Source organism: Solanum stenotomum, chromosome 5 (assembly GCF_019186545.1).
Source record: "Solanum stenotomum isolate F172 chromosome 5, ASM1918654v1, whole genome shotgun sequence".
NCBI lineage: Eukaryota > Viridiplantae > Streptophyta > Magnoliopsida > Solanales > Solanaceae > Solanum > Solanum stenotomum.
In genome coordinates, this window is record NC_064286.1 from 42711722 (window position 1) to 42725368 (window position 13647).

Below are 13647 nucleotides of genomic sequence, written 5' to 3' on the forward strand. Positions count from 1 at the left end.
ACAAGTAAAAGTGAACGAATGAATGAAAAAAAAAGTGACGTTAGAGAATAATTTTCACATACTCATAACAAGAGTATTATATCAACTAACTCATCTAACGAATTTTTTTCTAGCAACTATTTTGTTTGTCCATTTTTATTTATTCATTACCTTATAAATAATTATTCATTACTTACTTCCCAATTCACACTTATTATTAATTATAGTCATTTGCCAATGCATATTTAAATATTATTTTCAAAGATTGATATAGTAAAATTATCTTTATTATTTTTTAAGAGATATGTCAAATTAATATTGAACAAGTAAAGAATCATTGCTAAGCTTGATGAGGTGATCACTGTTGGATATTAAAAAGTGCAAATGAGAAATAAAGAATTTTTTCTGGAAAAATATAATTTGAATAGCATATTTTCATATTAAAGGGTGGTTATGAGTTTTTTAAAGGATTATAACTTTTTCGAAGCGTTGTGAATTTTCTGATAAGACACAAGAATCATTTGTTCTACTTTCCTTTGTTAAGTATAAATAGAGATGTTTTCTCTTATTTTCTGATCTTCTTTTTCTTGCACTTAAAAAAACTCTTGTGATTTAAATGTTGTCAAGTGAGTTTACTGTTCACTAAAGTTTTTATTACTTCTATACTAGTGAGTAGATTGTTCAATTCTATGAGGATATATTTCAGTATCTCAGATACATTGAGGAGAATAATATTCTTAAGAACACAACGTAAATTGAATAGGCCTGACTTTTATCTTATTTTAATTTTTTTATTCTTGTTACTGTTTTGCTGTTTGCTTTTATTTAAAATCGAACAAATTACCTAGTTTTGAGGAAAATGGGAAACATAGCACCTCCAATTACATTATTGACATTTTATATTCACAATCAACTTCACCTTCTGCTTGCAGTATCTCAAAACTAATGTGACACAATCTGCTTGAAGCATGTGGAAGAAGTGCACAAAAGTTTTAGCAAATTTCACTTATTAACTAATTCGGTAGTTAGAGAATTTTTATTAACCTAAAAATAGCTATATGCAATTGCGTATAAATAAGTGGAACTAATTATTTGAAAAAAAATTATATTGCCATAGTATATGATTTAAATATGTCTTCTTAAATAATAACATGGAAGAAATGGAAGAAATGGAAGAAGGTTACACTATATTAATGTCGCTTTTAATAATGAAACATATATTGTTAAATAAGACAAGCAAACAGATTCTGGCTAGATTAATTAATTTAACCAAACGATGAGGAAAAAGTAACTAAAAGAATACATGATAATCATTACCACAAGTATAGTTATGAGGATAATTTGAAGCATCAACAGGTTTGTTGTCATAGTTAAAAAAAATTCGAACATCATTCTCAACCATAATCTTGCTTGCATGAGTCATCACATTCTTTTTATGTCTTCCAAATAATTTTTTTAATTGCTCAAGCTCATGATAGGCAAGTTCACCTATAGGGGCTTCCCACCAATATTGGCTTTCACAAGTCTTCCTTATTTGATCAAATGTTTCAATCTTTTTCTTTTCAACTCCAACTTCATCAAGAATTTGAGTGAGGATCAAGTTGAGCTCACAAACATTGAAATATTTATGAGTATCAAGATGAAGTGGATTGAAGATTTGATGAGGATTTCGCGAAAGAAACCTATCGATAATGGACTCAACATTAGGTTTAGACGATCCTCAAGAGGCCTTCTTTTCTTCGTTCTTTCAGTTGCCTTGTTCCTTTTTGCTCAATAATGTCCATGCTTTGTTCCTCAATCCAAATACTTGAAATTCAAGGATTTACATCAGTTATTGGCACAAAATATGCATATGAGGACACTAAATCTATTAAAATAAAGCCCTAAATGAGTCCAAATCGTGGACTCATTAACACCCCAACTTAAACTTTTGCGTGTTCTGAAGTAAACTCAAGTTCAGCAATTCAAAAAAGATGTCTCAAAATTGTGCTACACAAGACTCAATCATGAATGCACACAAAAAGACTTAATTTACTCATGCAAGGATCAATTGTGCACTGAAAGACTCAAGTTGTGACTCACAATTACCAAAGAATCTCAAGCTCACACTACTTTCTTCAAATACATGTTCAAGCTCAACAAAGATAATCAAATGCCCTCACACAAAGAATGATTTCATATTCACACACACTGGTTCAATCAATTATAGCTCCAGAAACAAGATCAACACTCACACTCACAAAGATGAACACAATGCATGATTTCACCCAAAGGTTTGCCCTTATTTTCCAATTGACATTTGTTTCAGCTCACTCAAGATAAAAAAAAAAAAGGTCTTTTCAAGGCTCGTAATGGGGCTGAGTGCAAAGGTATGGTCATTTAGGTTCAATGGTTGTAATCCTCATGAAATGTGGTGTGAACAACACCTTCTTTCCTTTTCTTCATTATGCTCATTCATGCTCGATAGTCACCCATTATTCATCTTCCATGGATGGTTGGAAACCCCCTTTTCTTTGCATTTTCACAACTTTATTCCACAACTTTTTTTCATCCTTTTGTTCTCTTTTTTTTTTTGTATGGAGGGGTTCCATTTTTCTCAAAACCATGGGTTAAGGGGACTTCCTTGCACTTCTTGATTTATCTTCTCTTTTCACCACATCCCCAACTTAGGCTTTTGGCTTAATCTAGCTATTCAAACAAACCACAAACCATGAGGATTATGGGTAATGGATCAAGAAAGGTCACAATTTTCAGCAAGTTTCTTCGAAGAAAAGGTTAAGGCTCAAAGGGTGCTCAATCGGGGTTCACACACTCACAAGGTAGGCCAACAAAAAGAGGTATAATGTCAAATTGTTTCACACTCTTCAAAGTTGTCTAAGATCATATCAAGAGATTGCCTCACCTAGTTAACCGGACCAACGGGGCAAATTCTAGGTGTCATCACACACGGTTCACAGTAAGCTCATCACACAAGGCATTGACACCAATGTCAAACAAGACTCCACACTTTCACTAGTGTGCAATGTTCGTCACAAGAGACTAAATTTGATACTTGGCTAGTCACAATGAGATGCAAAAAGTTCATATATTGACTATGCAACTTCATTTGGCCTCATCGTAGCCGCACATTCATTTTTTTCGATTATGAGCACTATTCAAGTCATCGGTATTGATCAAAACCGATACTCAAATTTGCAAGAGAACAACCACATTCAACACAAACAAGAGGTGGCACAGATTATTCGGAAGGGTCAAAAATCATTTACAATTAAAACAAGGAGCTACAAGCTCAACTATCCACAAAAAGCAGTGTAAAACACAATTATAGCTCAAAGCCCAAATATATACACAAAACATCAATCACAAAAGATGGGCCTCACCCCACCACAAATAAAGTCATTTGTCCTCAAATGCAATCAACAAAATATCCAAAAGTCAAAATAAACTAAGGCAGCGAGGGAGGTAAAGAAGGGATCATGTCTACACAAGCGATCCATCTATCTGGGCATCAGTGCCCAATGCATCAGTCTGATCTTGTGCCTCAATACCCGAAGTCGCCTCAGAAGAACCTGCTCCACTAGAAGCTGCCATGGACGTATCTGTCAACTATGTCTGTATCACTGACTGCACAATCGTTTCCTCAAGATCTGGTAAGTCTTCGTATATGCTCTCCTCTCGTGTCTTTATCTGCTCCTCATCGGTCTCAGCATCCGACTCATCAACTGCTGCCTCATCCCTTTGTACATCTTAGGTGGTAGTCGGAGGAATCTCTAAAGTCTCAGGAGCATCCAAATCATCTGAAGCCTCCAGTAATGATGTGAAGTCAATAGAATTAAGATAGTCGATGTCCTTCCTCAGATCTGTAACTTTGGCTTTCAAAGCTGTAACCTCGGAGGTCTACCCCTGCCTGCTCTCACAAGCCTCTACTGTAATGACCCTCATGGTCATTTCTGTGTCTTGCCTTCTGTGTGTCATTTAGAGCGTTCCTATAGCGACCCCAAGTCATTTATGACTTGCTGGGACTGAAAGTTCGGTCACCTGGTCGTTCGTTTGGTCTTGGTGTGAGTTTTTGTGTTTTAGAGCTTATGAACCTTGAACGATCATTTTCGATCAAAAGTTCAAGAAGATGACATCGGAATCTAATTCTGACGATTTCATCAGCTCCAGAAGGGTTATTTTAGGCTAGTAGCGTGGTCGACATGACTCCCGAGGTTTTCAGTGTGAGTCGGTGCGATTAGGCGTTTTAGCCTTTGAAATTTGACATAAGGTTGACTTTGGTCAACATTCTGAGTAAACGCGCTCGGATGAGAATTCCGTCAGCGTGGTTAGCTCCGGAAGGTCGAGTTTGGTCTAGATTGACCTTTCTTTTGTGTCTGGAGGTTTTCGATATCTTTCCGAGCCCTTTTGTGGGTTTTGACTTAAAAGGGCTTTTGGAAGTGGGACCCACTTTTTATCGAAATGACCTCTGATGGAAATTTCGACTGCGCCGTTGAGTCTGGAATGTCGAATTTGGTATGGTTGCATATCTCGTTTGCGTGCACGGGGTTCCGAACGAGATCGGAGCACCCCGTCGGAGTTTTAATTTTTTTGAAAATTGCAGAAAATCTGCTACTTATTGCAGAAAACCAGCCATTTTCCCCAAACTTCAAACCCTCATCTCTCTCTCATCTCTCAACCGATTTGGGTGATCCAAAAGGCTAAGTTGTGAGATTTTTCGAGGGCAACGTGTTGGTGAGCTCGGATAGTGATTTGGAGTCCCCGTTTGAGGTAAATTTCGAAAAACACCTGCTGCCAGACCCTTTTTGTGAACTTGATTTTGGGAATTTTTGAGACTTGTTTTCTTAGCCATTTTAGATCCAATTTTGGTGATTTTTGAGGCTATCTTGAGTGGTTTGTCGAGGAGAACATTGTGGTGTTGTTAGATTTTACTGTAGATCGTCCGTTTTTGGTAAAAACGCTGAATTAGCTGCTGTCCCATTTCTATTCTTTTGAGAAAAATTGGGTTTTAGTTGCTTGTTGATATTGTGTTGTTCCCGAGCCCCGAATTGTGTCCCATTATGGGAAATGAGCTGGGGGAACTGGTTAGGACCCACTTTTGGGGTTAATTTCGGAATTTTCTGCGCGGGCCCCACGAATCCCGTTTTGACTCCAAAATTGACCCGTCTCCGTTTGTTATGATTTTGGTGTCTAAACGACCGTATTAACGTTGTGACTCTATTTTTGATAGCGGGGCAACGTTTCGAGGACGTTCGGAAAGGAAAAGCTCCGGAGAAGTGATTTTGGAGCGCGTGTGATCGGCTTTAAGGTAGGCTACGGTTTTCCTCTCTTAGATTGAGCTCGAGAATGTGAATGCATGTTGATTAGTTGGGATTTGGGTTGGGTAGTTATTGAATCTTGCATAGGTGTTAAGAAATCATGTTTTCGATCTATTTCGGGAATTATCGGGTAACTGTGAGCATGCTTTGTGTTATTAATTGACCCTTCTCGCTATGTAGAGTGCTTGCATGCTTAATTACTGTTTATTTGAAGCATGTTGGGCCTCAGTTTAGGTTTGACTAGGGCTTGCCTTAGAAATACATGATTCGGATCCAATAGGCCTTAGTTTTACCCCGACGTCGCTCGGTCGGCTTAGATCCCTGTAGACTGGTGTAGCAGACTTGAGTCTGATAGTTTGGGCCTTAGTTAGGCGATACTTTCTCTCCGACGATAGTTATCCTTATTTTCCTCAATGTTACGGCTTCACGAGTTACATCGGCGACACTAGTTCTACTTCGCGATTTTAATTTGATTTTCGATTTGGTTCCAAGGACTTTCATTGATTGGCTATGTGTGGACGGCGTTCCACGGATATTTATGAGTATGGATCAATTGGGACTCTTTCAGCAGCTACATTGGCACATTTATAGAGCATCCGGTTTGAGGTCCGGCCTCTATTGCCCATATACTTATATAGAGCATCCGGTTTGAGGTCCGGCCTCTATTGCCCAGATACTTATATAGAGCATCCGGTTTAAGGTCCGGCCTCTATTGCTCAGACACCTATATAGAGCATCCGGTTAGAGTTCCGGCCTCTTATACTTGATACTTGTGATTGGTTACTTGGGTACTTCTGCTGAGCATCCGGTTCGAGGTCCGGCCTCAGTGCTGTCAGATTCTACTAATTAGGGTTGAGGTTCTGGTTCGATGTTCTTCGTTCTTGGGTTCTTTTATGCAATTCTCTTTAGTTATAGTTATTCTGTGTACTCGTCGGGCTTATGGGGGTCCGTTCGGGTTTTTATTTAACTTGCGCACGAGTGTACCTTCTGGGCTTATGGGGGTCCAGTTAGGTGTAGTTAGCTTATAGATTACTTTAGTTAGTTCTTTGTACACTCGTGTGCATTTCATTGTTAGTTAGATTTTCGTTCTTGACTTCGGTTTGCGTATTCCTTCTTTTCATATTGCCTTTACTTTTCAAGTTCAGTCGGCCTATGATGCCTACTGGGTACCTGTTGTTTTGGTACTCATGCTACGCTCTGCATCTATTTCGTGATGCAGGTCCGGGCACTAGTAGCCAGCGTTGATCGAGCTTGGAGCAGACTGATCCGGAGACGGGAGTGAGCACACGACGTTTTGTACTATTTCAGTCTCCATCTGTATATATAGACTTGTCTTTTACCTTTCGAGACAGTCCAGTCTCTGTTGTCCACTTTTGGGACTTGTACTCATTTTGTTAGTAGCTCTGTACCAGTGACTTCCAGGTTCTGGGAGGGATCTTTATTTGTATATATGTTTTTGGTTTGCTTCCGCCTGTTTATATTGTTATTTGCCTTCTCTTGTTTAGTTTCTACCCTCAGACCCATTACTTGTTGTTCCGGGTTACGGGTTGGCTTACCTACTGGTGGGTTATAGTAGGTGCCATCACGACTTGAGAAATCGGGTCGTGACAAGTTGGTATCAGAGCCCCAGGTTTATTGGTCTCACTTGTACAGAGCTAACGTCTAGTAGAGTCCTGCGGATCGGTGCGGAGACGTCCGTAACTTATCTTCGGGAGGCTACAGGATGTCCTTAGGAAAATTTCCTCTTTTGTTTCGCTTTCGTGCAGTGTGTGTCTTATTGGTTTCTGGAAATCTCACTTGTTTCACTCTTTCACAGGATGGCTCGCTCGCGAGGTGGCGCGGCCAGGGGTGGCGCACCCGGGTCTGCAGGCAGAGCCTCAGTTTGGGGTAGACGCCGACCCCGAGGTCGAGGCAGGGCCGTAGCACCAGCCCGAGATAGGGAGGAGGAGCCTCAGGCAGCATATGTACCTCCACAGCCGGTAGGGCCGGGGCCAGCCCAGCCACCACCTGCACCAGCTGCAGCTGCAGCTCCTGATCTTCATGCTCTGCTGACTCAGATACTAGCAGCTATTGGGGAGATGCGACAGACACCAGCCCCAGCAGCACCAGCACCAGTCCTAGCAGCACCAGCTCCAGCGCCGCAGGGTCAGCCTGCCGCAGCGGCACCAGAGGTTCAGCCGCCACCAGTTCATGTGACTGTCGTGTCAGACTTAAAGGACGGGGAGATGCCACTGCGCGAGCAGAAGATGCTCGGGGTATTCCAGAGGTTGGCACCGCCGATATTCTCAGGGGCGATGGGGGAGGATGCCTACGAGTTCCAGCTTACTTGTCAGGAGCAGCTACAGTCATTAGGCCTCTTGGAGTCGAGAGGAGCCGACTTCACTGCTCATCAGTTTCGTGGGCCAGCCAGGCAGTGGTGGCGCTCGTATCGAGAGTCCAGGCCAGTTGGATCGCCTCCTATATCTTGGAGTGAGTTCTCAGAGGCTTTCTTAGCCCGGTTCATGCCACGGAGCGTCAGGGATAGGCTTCGTGATCAGTTCTCCAGATTGGAGCAGGGCCCTATGACCGTCTCAGAGTACGAGACGAGATTCCATGAGTTGTCTCGACATGCTACCATGATCCTACCCACGGAGGAGGAGAGAGTTCGTTGTTTTGTACGTGGGTTGCGGTACCGTCTGAGGGTCGACACAGAGCATTTAGTTTCTGCCGGCCGCTCATTTCTTGATGTAGTTGACCATGCCCGATCCATGGAGCATATTCATCGCGAGGCCCAAGGGGGCAGCGATAAGAGGGCACGCTACCAGGGCAGCTACAGCGGGTCCCAGACTAGAGGGAGAGACTCCTATGATAGGCCCCGCCAGAGGTTCCAGCAGGGTCAGTCCAGTCGTCCTGTTCAGGCGGCATTACCTGCTTCTGAGGGAGGCCAGTATCACCAGGGTGGTCCTAGTACGGGCCAGAGTTCGAGGGGATCAGATTCCCTCCCTTCCTACCGCAGTCGGGTTACTTCAGGGCGTTCAGCTTCGGGGTGTTTTGATTGCGGTGCTCCTGACCATTGGTCCAGAGAGTGCCCCCGGCGAGGGCGAGGAGCGATTGTACCAGCTCCTCTTGCACCCAGACCAGTTTCAGCAGTGCCCCCTCTAGCTAGAGGTGGTGGTCAGGACCAGGGTCGTCGGGATAGCCGACAGGGTACCAGAGGTGGAGCTCGAGGAGGCAGGCTGGGTGGTAGATCAGATGCATCGGGCAGAGGTGCTCAGGGCCATTTCTACGCAGCCCCGGCGAGGGCGACGGCTGAGGCATCTGACGATGTTATCACAGGTACGCTTTTATTATGCCATCAGCCTGCTACAGTATTATTTGATCCCGGATCCACATTCTCGTATGTATCTGTTTATTTTGCTCCCCGATTGGGTATGAGGTCTGAGTCTTTGGCAGAGCCAGTTCATGTTTCGACCCCGGTGGGTGAGTCCTTAGTAGTGGATCAGATATTGCGATCTTGCTTAGTGACTATCCAGGGTTGTGATACTAGAGTTGACCTTATTCTGCTAGATATGGTTGATTTTGATGTGATTCTGGGCATGGATTGGTTATCTCCCTACCATGCGGTCTTGGATTGCTACGCCAAGACTGTTACTTTAGCCATGCCTGGCATTTCCCCAGTGTTGTGGCAGGGTGCTTATAGTCACACACCGACAGGGATCATCTCTTTTATGCGGGCTAGACGGTTGGTTGCTTCTGGGTGTTTAGCTTATTTGGCTTATGTGCGAGATGTGAGTAGGGAGGACTCTTCAGTTGACTCAGTTCCTGTGGTTAGAGAGTTTGCAGATGTGTTCCCTACAGACCTTCCTGGCCTACCTCCAGATCGTGACATTGATTTTGCCATAGATTTGGAGCCCGACACCCGTCCTATTTCTATTCCGCCTTATCGGATGGCTCCTGCAGAGCTCAGGGAGCTCAGTGCTCAGTTAGAGGATCTCTTAGGTAAGGGGTTTATCCGTCCGAGTGTCTCGCCTTGGGGTGCTCCTGTTCTGTTTGTGAAGAAGAAGGACGGGACTATGAGGATGTGTATTGACTACAGGCAGCTGAACAAGGTGACGGTGAAGAACCGTTACCCCATGCCTCGTATTGATGATTTGTTTGATCAGCTTCAGGGTGCCGCCGTGTTTTCTAAGATTGATTTGAGGTCCGGGTACCATCAGCTGAGGATTAGGGCAGCGGACATCCCTAAGACTGCATTTAGGACCCGTTATGGCCATTATGAGTTCTTGGTGATGTCGTTTGGGCTGACTAATGCCCCTGCCGCCTTCATGGATTTGATGACACGTGTGTTCAGGCCATACCTTGATTTATTTGTCATCGTCTTCATTGATGACATACTGGTATACTCGCGGAGCCGGAGTGAGCATGAGCAGCATTTGAGGATAGTGCTCCAGACTTTGAGAGATCAGCGGCTTTATGCCAAGTTCTCAAAGTGCGAGTTTTGGCTTGAGTCTGTAGCCTTCTTGGGGCACGTGGTGTCCAAGGAGGGTATTAGGGTTGATCCGGCGAAGATTGAGGCTATTCGTGATTGGCACAGGCCCACTTCAGTTACTGAGATTCGGAGCTTCGTCGGACTAGCAGGCTATTACAGACGCTTTGTTGAGGGCTTTTCTACTATTGCAGCCCCGTTGACTCGATTGACTCGTGTTGATGTTCCTTTTGTTTGGTCAGAGGAGTGTGAGGCGAGCTTTTTGAGGCTCAAGGAGTTATTGACCACCGCTCCTATATTGACTCTTCCAGTTGAGGGCGAGGGCTTCACGGTATATTGTGACGCATCCGGCGTTGGTTTGGGTTGTGTATTGATGCAGCAGGGCCGGGTTATTGCTTATGCGTCGAGGCAGCTTAAGATTCATGAGCGCAACTACCCCACCCATGACTTAGAGTTGGCGGCGGTAGTTTTCGCACTTAAGATTTGGAGGCACTACTTGTATGGAGTTCGATGTGAGATCTATACCGATCACAGGAGTCTTCAGTACATCATGAGTCAGAGGGACCTTAATTCGAGGCAGCGTCGTTGGATTGAGCTCCTAAAGGACTACGACCTCTCTATTCTCTATCATCCGGGCAAGGCGAATGTGGTAGCGGACGCCTTGAGCCGGAAGGCAGTGAGTATGGGTAGTCTAGCCTTCTTATCTGTTGAGGAGAGACCCTTAGCTTTGGACATTCAGTCCTTAGCTAATAGCATGGTTCGGTTGGATATCTCAGATTCTAGATGCGTCTTGGCCTTTATGGGAGTTCAGTCTTCTTTGCTTGATAGGATCCGTGGTTGCCAGTTTGAGGATGATACTTTGGTGGCCCTTAGAGATCGAGTGTTAGCGGGTGATGGTGGTCAGGCTACCTTAGATCCTGATGGAGTGTTGAAATTTGCCGGCCGCATCTGTGTTCCGAGAGTTGGAGATTTGATACAGTTGATACTTTCTGAGGCCCATGAGTCTAGATACTCTATCCATCCAGGCACAGCGAAGATGTATCGCGATTTGAGGCAGCATTACTGGTGGAGTGGCATGAGGAGAGATATTGCTGACTTTGTTTCCCGTTGCTTGTGTTGCCAGCAGGTAAAGGCCGAGCATTTGAGGCCTGGTGGTGTGTTTCAGAGATTACCCATTCCGGAGTGGAAGTGGGAGCGTATCACTATGGACTTCGTTGTGGGGTTGCCTCGGACTTCTAGAGGTGTTGACAGCATTTGGGTCATCGTGGATCGATTGACCAAGTCAGCACACTTCCTTCCTGTTCATACTACCTTCAGTGCTGAGAGGTTAGCTCGTATCTATATTCGGGAGGTAGTTCGTCTTCATGGTGTGCCTGTTGCTATCATTTCAGACCGAGGTTCACAGTTCACTTCCAGCTTTTGGAGGGCTTTTCAGGAAGAGTTGGGAACCCGTGTCCACCTTAGCACAGCATTTCACCCACAGACGGATGGTCAGTCAGAGCGTACTATTCAGGTCCTTGAGGATATGTTGCGGGCTTGTGTTATGGATTTTGGAGGTCAGTGGGACCAGTTCTTGCCTTTGGCGGAGTTTGCGTACAATAACAGCTACCACTCTAGTATTCAGATGGCCCCGTTTGAGGCCTTATATGGTAGGCGTTGTCGCTCTCCAGTGGGTTGGTTTGAGTCTACAGAGCCTAGGCCGCGTGGTACAGATTTGCTTCAGGAGGCCCTGGATCAGGTGAGGGTGATTCAGGATAGGCTCAGGACGGCTCAGAGTAGGCACCAGAGTTATGCGGATCAGAGGCGTCGACCTTTGAGATTCTCTGTTGGTGATCGGGTATTCCTCCGTGTGTCGCCCATGAAGGGCGTGATGAGGTTTGGGAGGCGGGGCAAGCTTAGCCCCAGGTACATTGGGCCATTTGAGATACTCCGGACAGTTGGAGAGGTTGCTTATGAGTTGGCCCTACCTCCAGTATTTTCAGCCATCCACCCAGTGTTTCATGTTTCGATGTTGCGGCGGTATGTTCCTGATGAGTCCCATGTGCTCCAGTATGATGCAGTCGAGTTGGATGATCGTTTGACATTCGTAGAGGAGCCAGTTGCCATTCTATCCAGAGATGTGAGGAGATTGCGCTCGAGAGCCATTCCTGTTGTTAAGGTCCGTTGGAGACATCGTCCAGTTGAGGAGGCTACCTGGGAGATCGAGCATGAGATGCGGGCACAGTTCCCCGACTTATTTGAGCATTCAGGTACTTCTTGACTCTTACTTTCGCGGACGAAAGTTCTTTTAGTAGTGGATATTGTAATGACCCTCCAGGTCATTTTTAAATTAAAGAATTCATTTCATCGTTTAGAGCGTTCCTGTAGCGACCCCAAGTCATTTATGACTTGCTGGCACTGACTGTTCGGTCGCCTGGTCGTTCGTTTGGGTTTTAGGCCCGTTCTCCTGTTTTGGAGATTTTTATAACTTGAAAAGTTGACTTTGGTCAACCTTCTTGGAAGACGTGCTCAGATGAAAATTCTGACAGCTAGGTTAGCTTCGGAAGATCGATTTTGGTCTAGAACGACCCTTTGTTCACTTCCCGAGACTTTAGATAGCAATTGTGGAATCTGGCTCAAATGATACTGGGTGTGGGACCCACTTTTCGTCGAAGCGAGCTCCAAATGGAAATTCCGCCTTCACCATTGAGTCCGAAATATCATTTCCAATCAGATTCCATATAAGGTTTGTATTTTTCCGACTCCGAACGAGTCCGAAACATCGAAATTTAAGTTTGGAGGGTTGTAAAATTTTGACGCGGCGGTGACGTGGCAGAGCCACGTGACGACACGTGGCAGAGGTGGAAATTTCCAGATTTTTAAGAACGAATTTCGTCCAAATTTTTGTTCAACTTCAAATTGAGATTGCTCCTTCATTTTTAATCCAAATTAAGTGATTCAAAAGGCAAACTTCAAGAGAATTTCGAGGGGAATCTAGCGGTGATCTCGAAAACGCGAGGGGAGGCTTCGTTGAGGTAAGAAATCAATTTTTAGCCACTGCCAGTGTGATTTTCGGATGTTTTGTTGTTGAATTTTTGAAATGTGAGATCTTGATCATCGTAAGTCCGTTTTGAGTCATTCTTGTGGCTAACTTGTAGAGTTTTTCGCAAGGATCGTCGTGGTATAATCTGTTTGGGTTGAAAGGGTCTCGTTTTTCCGGAAATTGATGATGAAAGGGCTGTCCTTTTTAATTATTGTGGCTGATTTGCGGTGTTGTGGGCATCTGTTTGTGCTAAAATTTTGGGATATTAGTTTAGTAAGGTAGTTGGGACGTTTCCACGGATTCGATTTTGAGATTCTAAGTGTGGGCCCCACAATCCCGTTTTAGACCCGATTTTGGGTCCGTCTCCGAAAAATATAATTTTAGTGTCAATATATTCGTAATGACGAGGTGATTAACCTTTTGTTAGTGGGGAAGCATTTGGAGACCGTTCGGAGAGGAAAAGATCCGGTACCGTGAGTTGGAGCACGCGTGATCGGCTTTCAGGTAGGCTATGGTTTTCTCTCGTGAGATTGAGCATGTTTAGGCAATTGTTTATTGATTTGCTTGAGTATGGAGGGGTTCGGGTGTCGAGCATGCTAAATTTCTATAATTCCTGCCTTAGACCTTATTTCGGGAAAGTGTTGGATTATGACAGCATGTCTCTTGATATTATTGAATAGCCATATCTGGTGGTGTATATGATAATATTGATTTGAAGTATGTTTGGCCTTAGTCTAGGCTTAGACTAGTGTTGCCATAGACTTGCGAGATTTCGGATGTCGTTGGGCAGTAGAACTTTTTCCGACGTCGTTTCGGACGGTTAGCTCCTTGTAGACTGATATAGCAGACTTGAGTCTGATAGTCGG

The 13647-nt window shown here is 44.3% G+C and overlaps 1 protein-coding gene across 4 annotated transcripts; it reads left to right on the forward strand.

Annotated features, from left to right (window-relative positions):
- The first annotated feature begins 4437 nt into the window (after positions 1-4437).
- On the forward strand, positions 4438-12019 carry LOC125864852 (uncharacterized). 4 transcript variants are annotated; one of them, XM_049544942.1, is made up of 7 exons: positions 4438-4491; positions 5207-5284; positions 5662-5940; positions 6514-6572; positions 7061-7155; positions 7200-9670; positions 9725-12019. In XM_049544942.1, the coding sequence occupies exons 1-7, from the start codon at positions 4438-4440 to the stop codon at positions 12017-12019; spliced, it is 5331 nt and encodes a 1776-aa protein (XP_049400899.1). The 4 variants fall into 4 exon arrangements, 1 of the variants encoding a protein (XP_049400899.1); XR_007446286.1 differs by lacking the exons at positions 4438-4491; positions 5662-5940; positions 7061-7155; positions 7200-9670; positions 9725-12019 and adding an exon at positions 4626-4783 and having other exon boundaries at positions 6514-6759; XR_007446285.1 differs by lacking the exons at positions 4438-4491; positions 5662-5940; positions 7061-7155; positions 7200-9670; positions 9725-12019 and adding an exon at positions 4626-4746 and having other exon boundaries at positions 6514-6759.
- The last annotated feature ends 1628 nt before the right edge of the window (positions 12020-13647 follow it).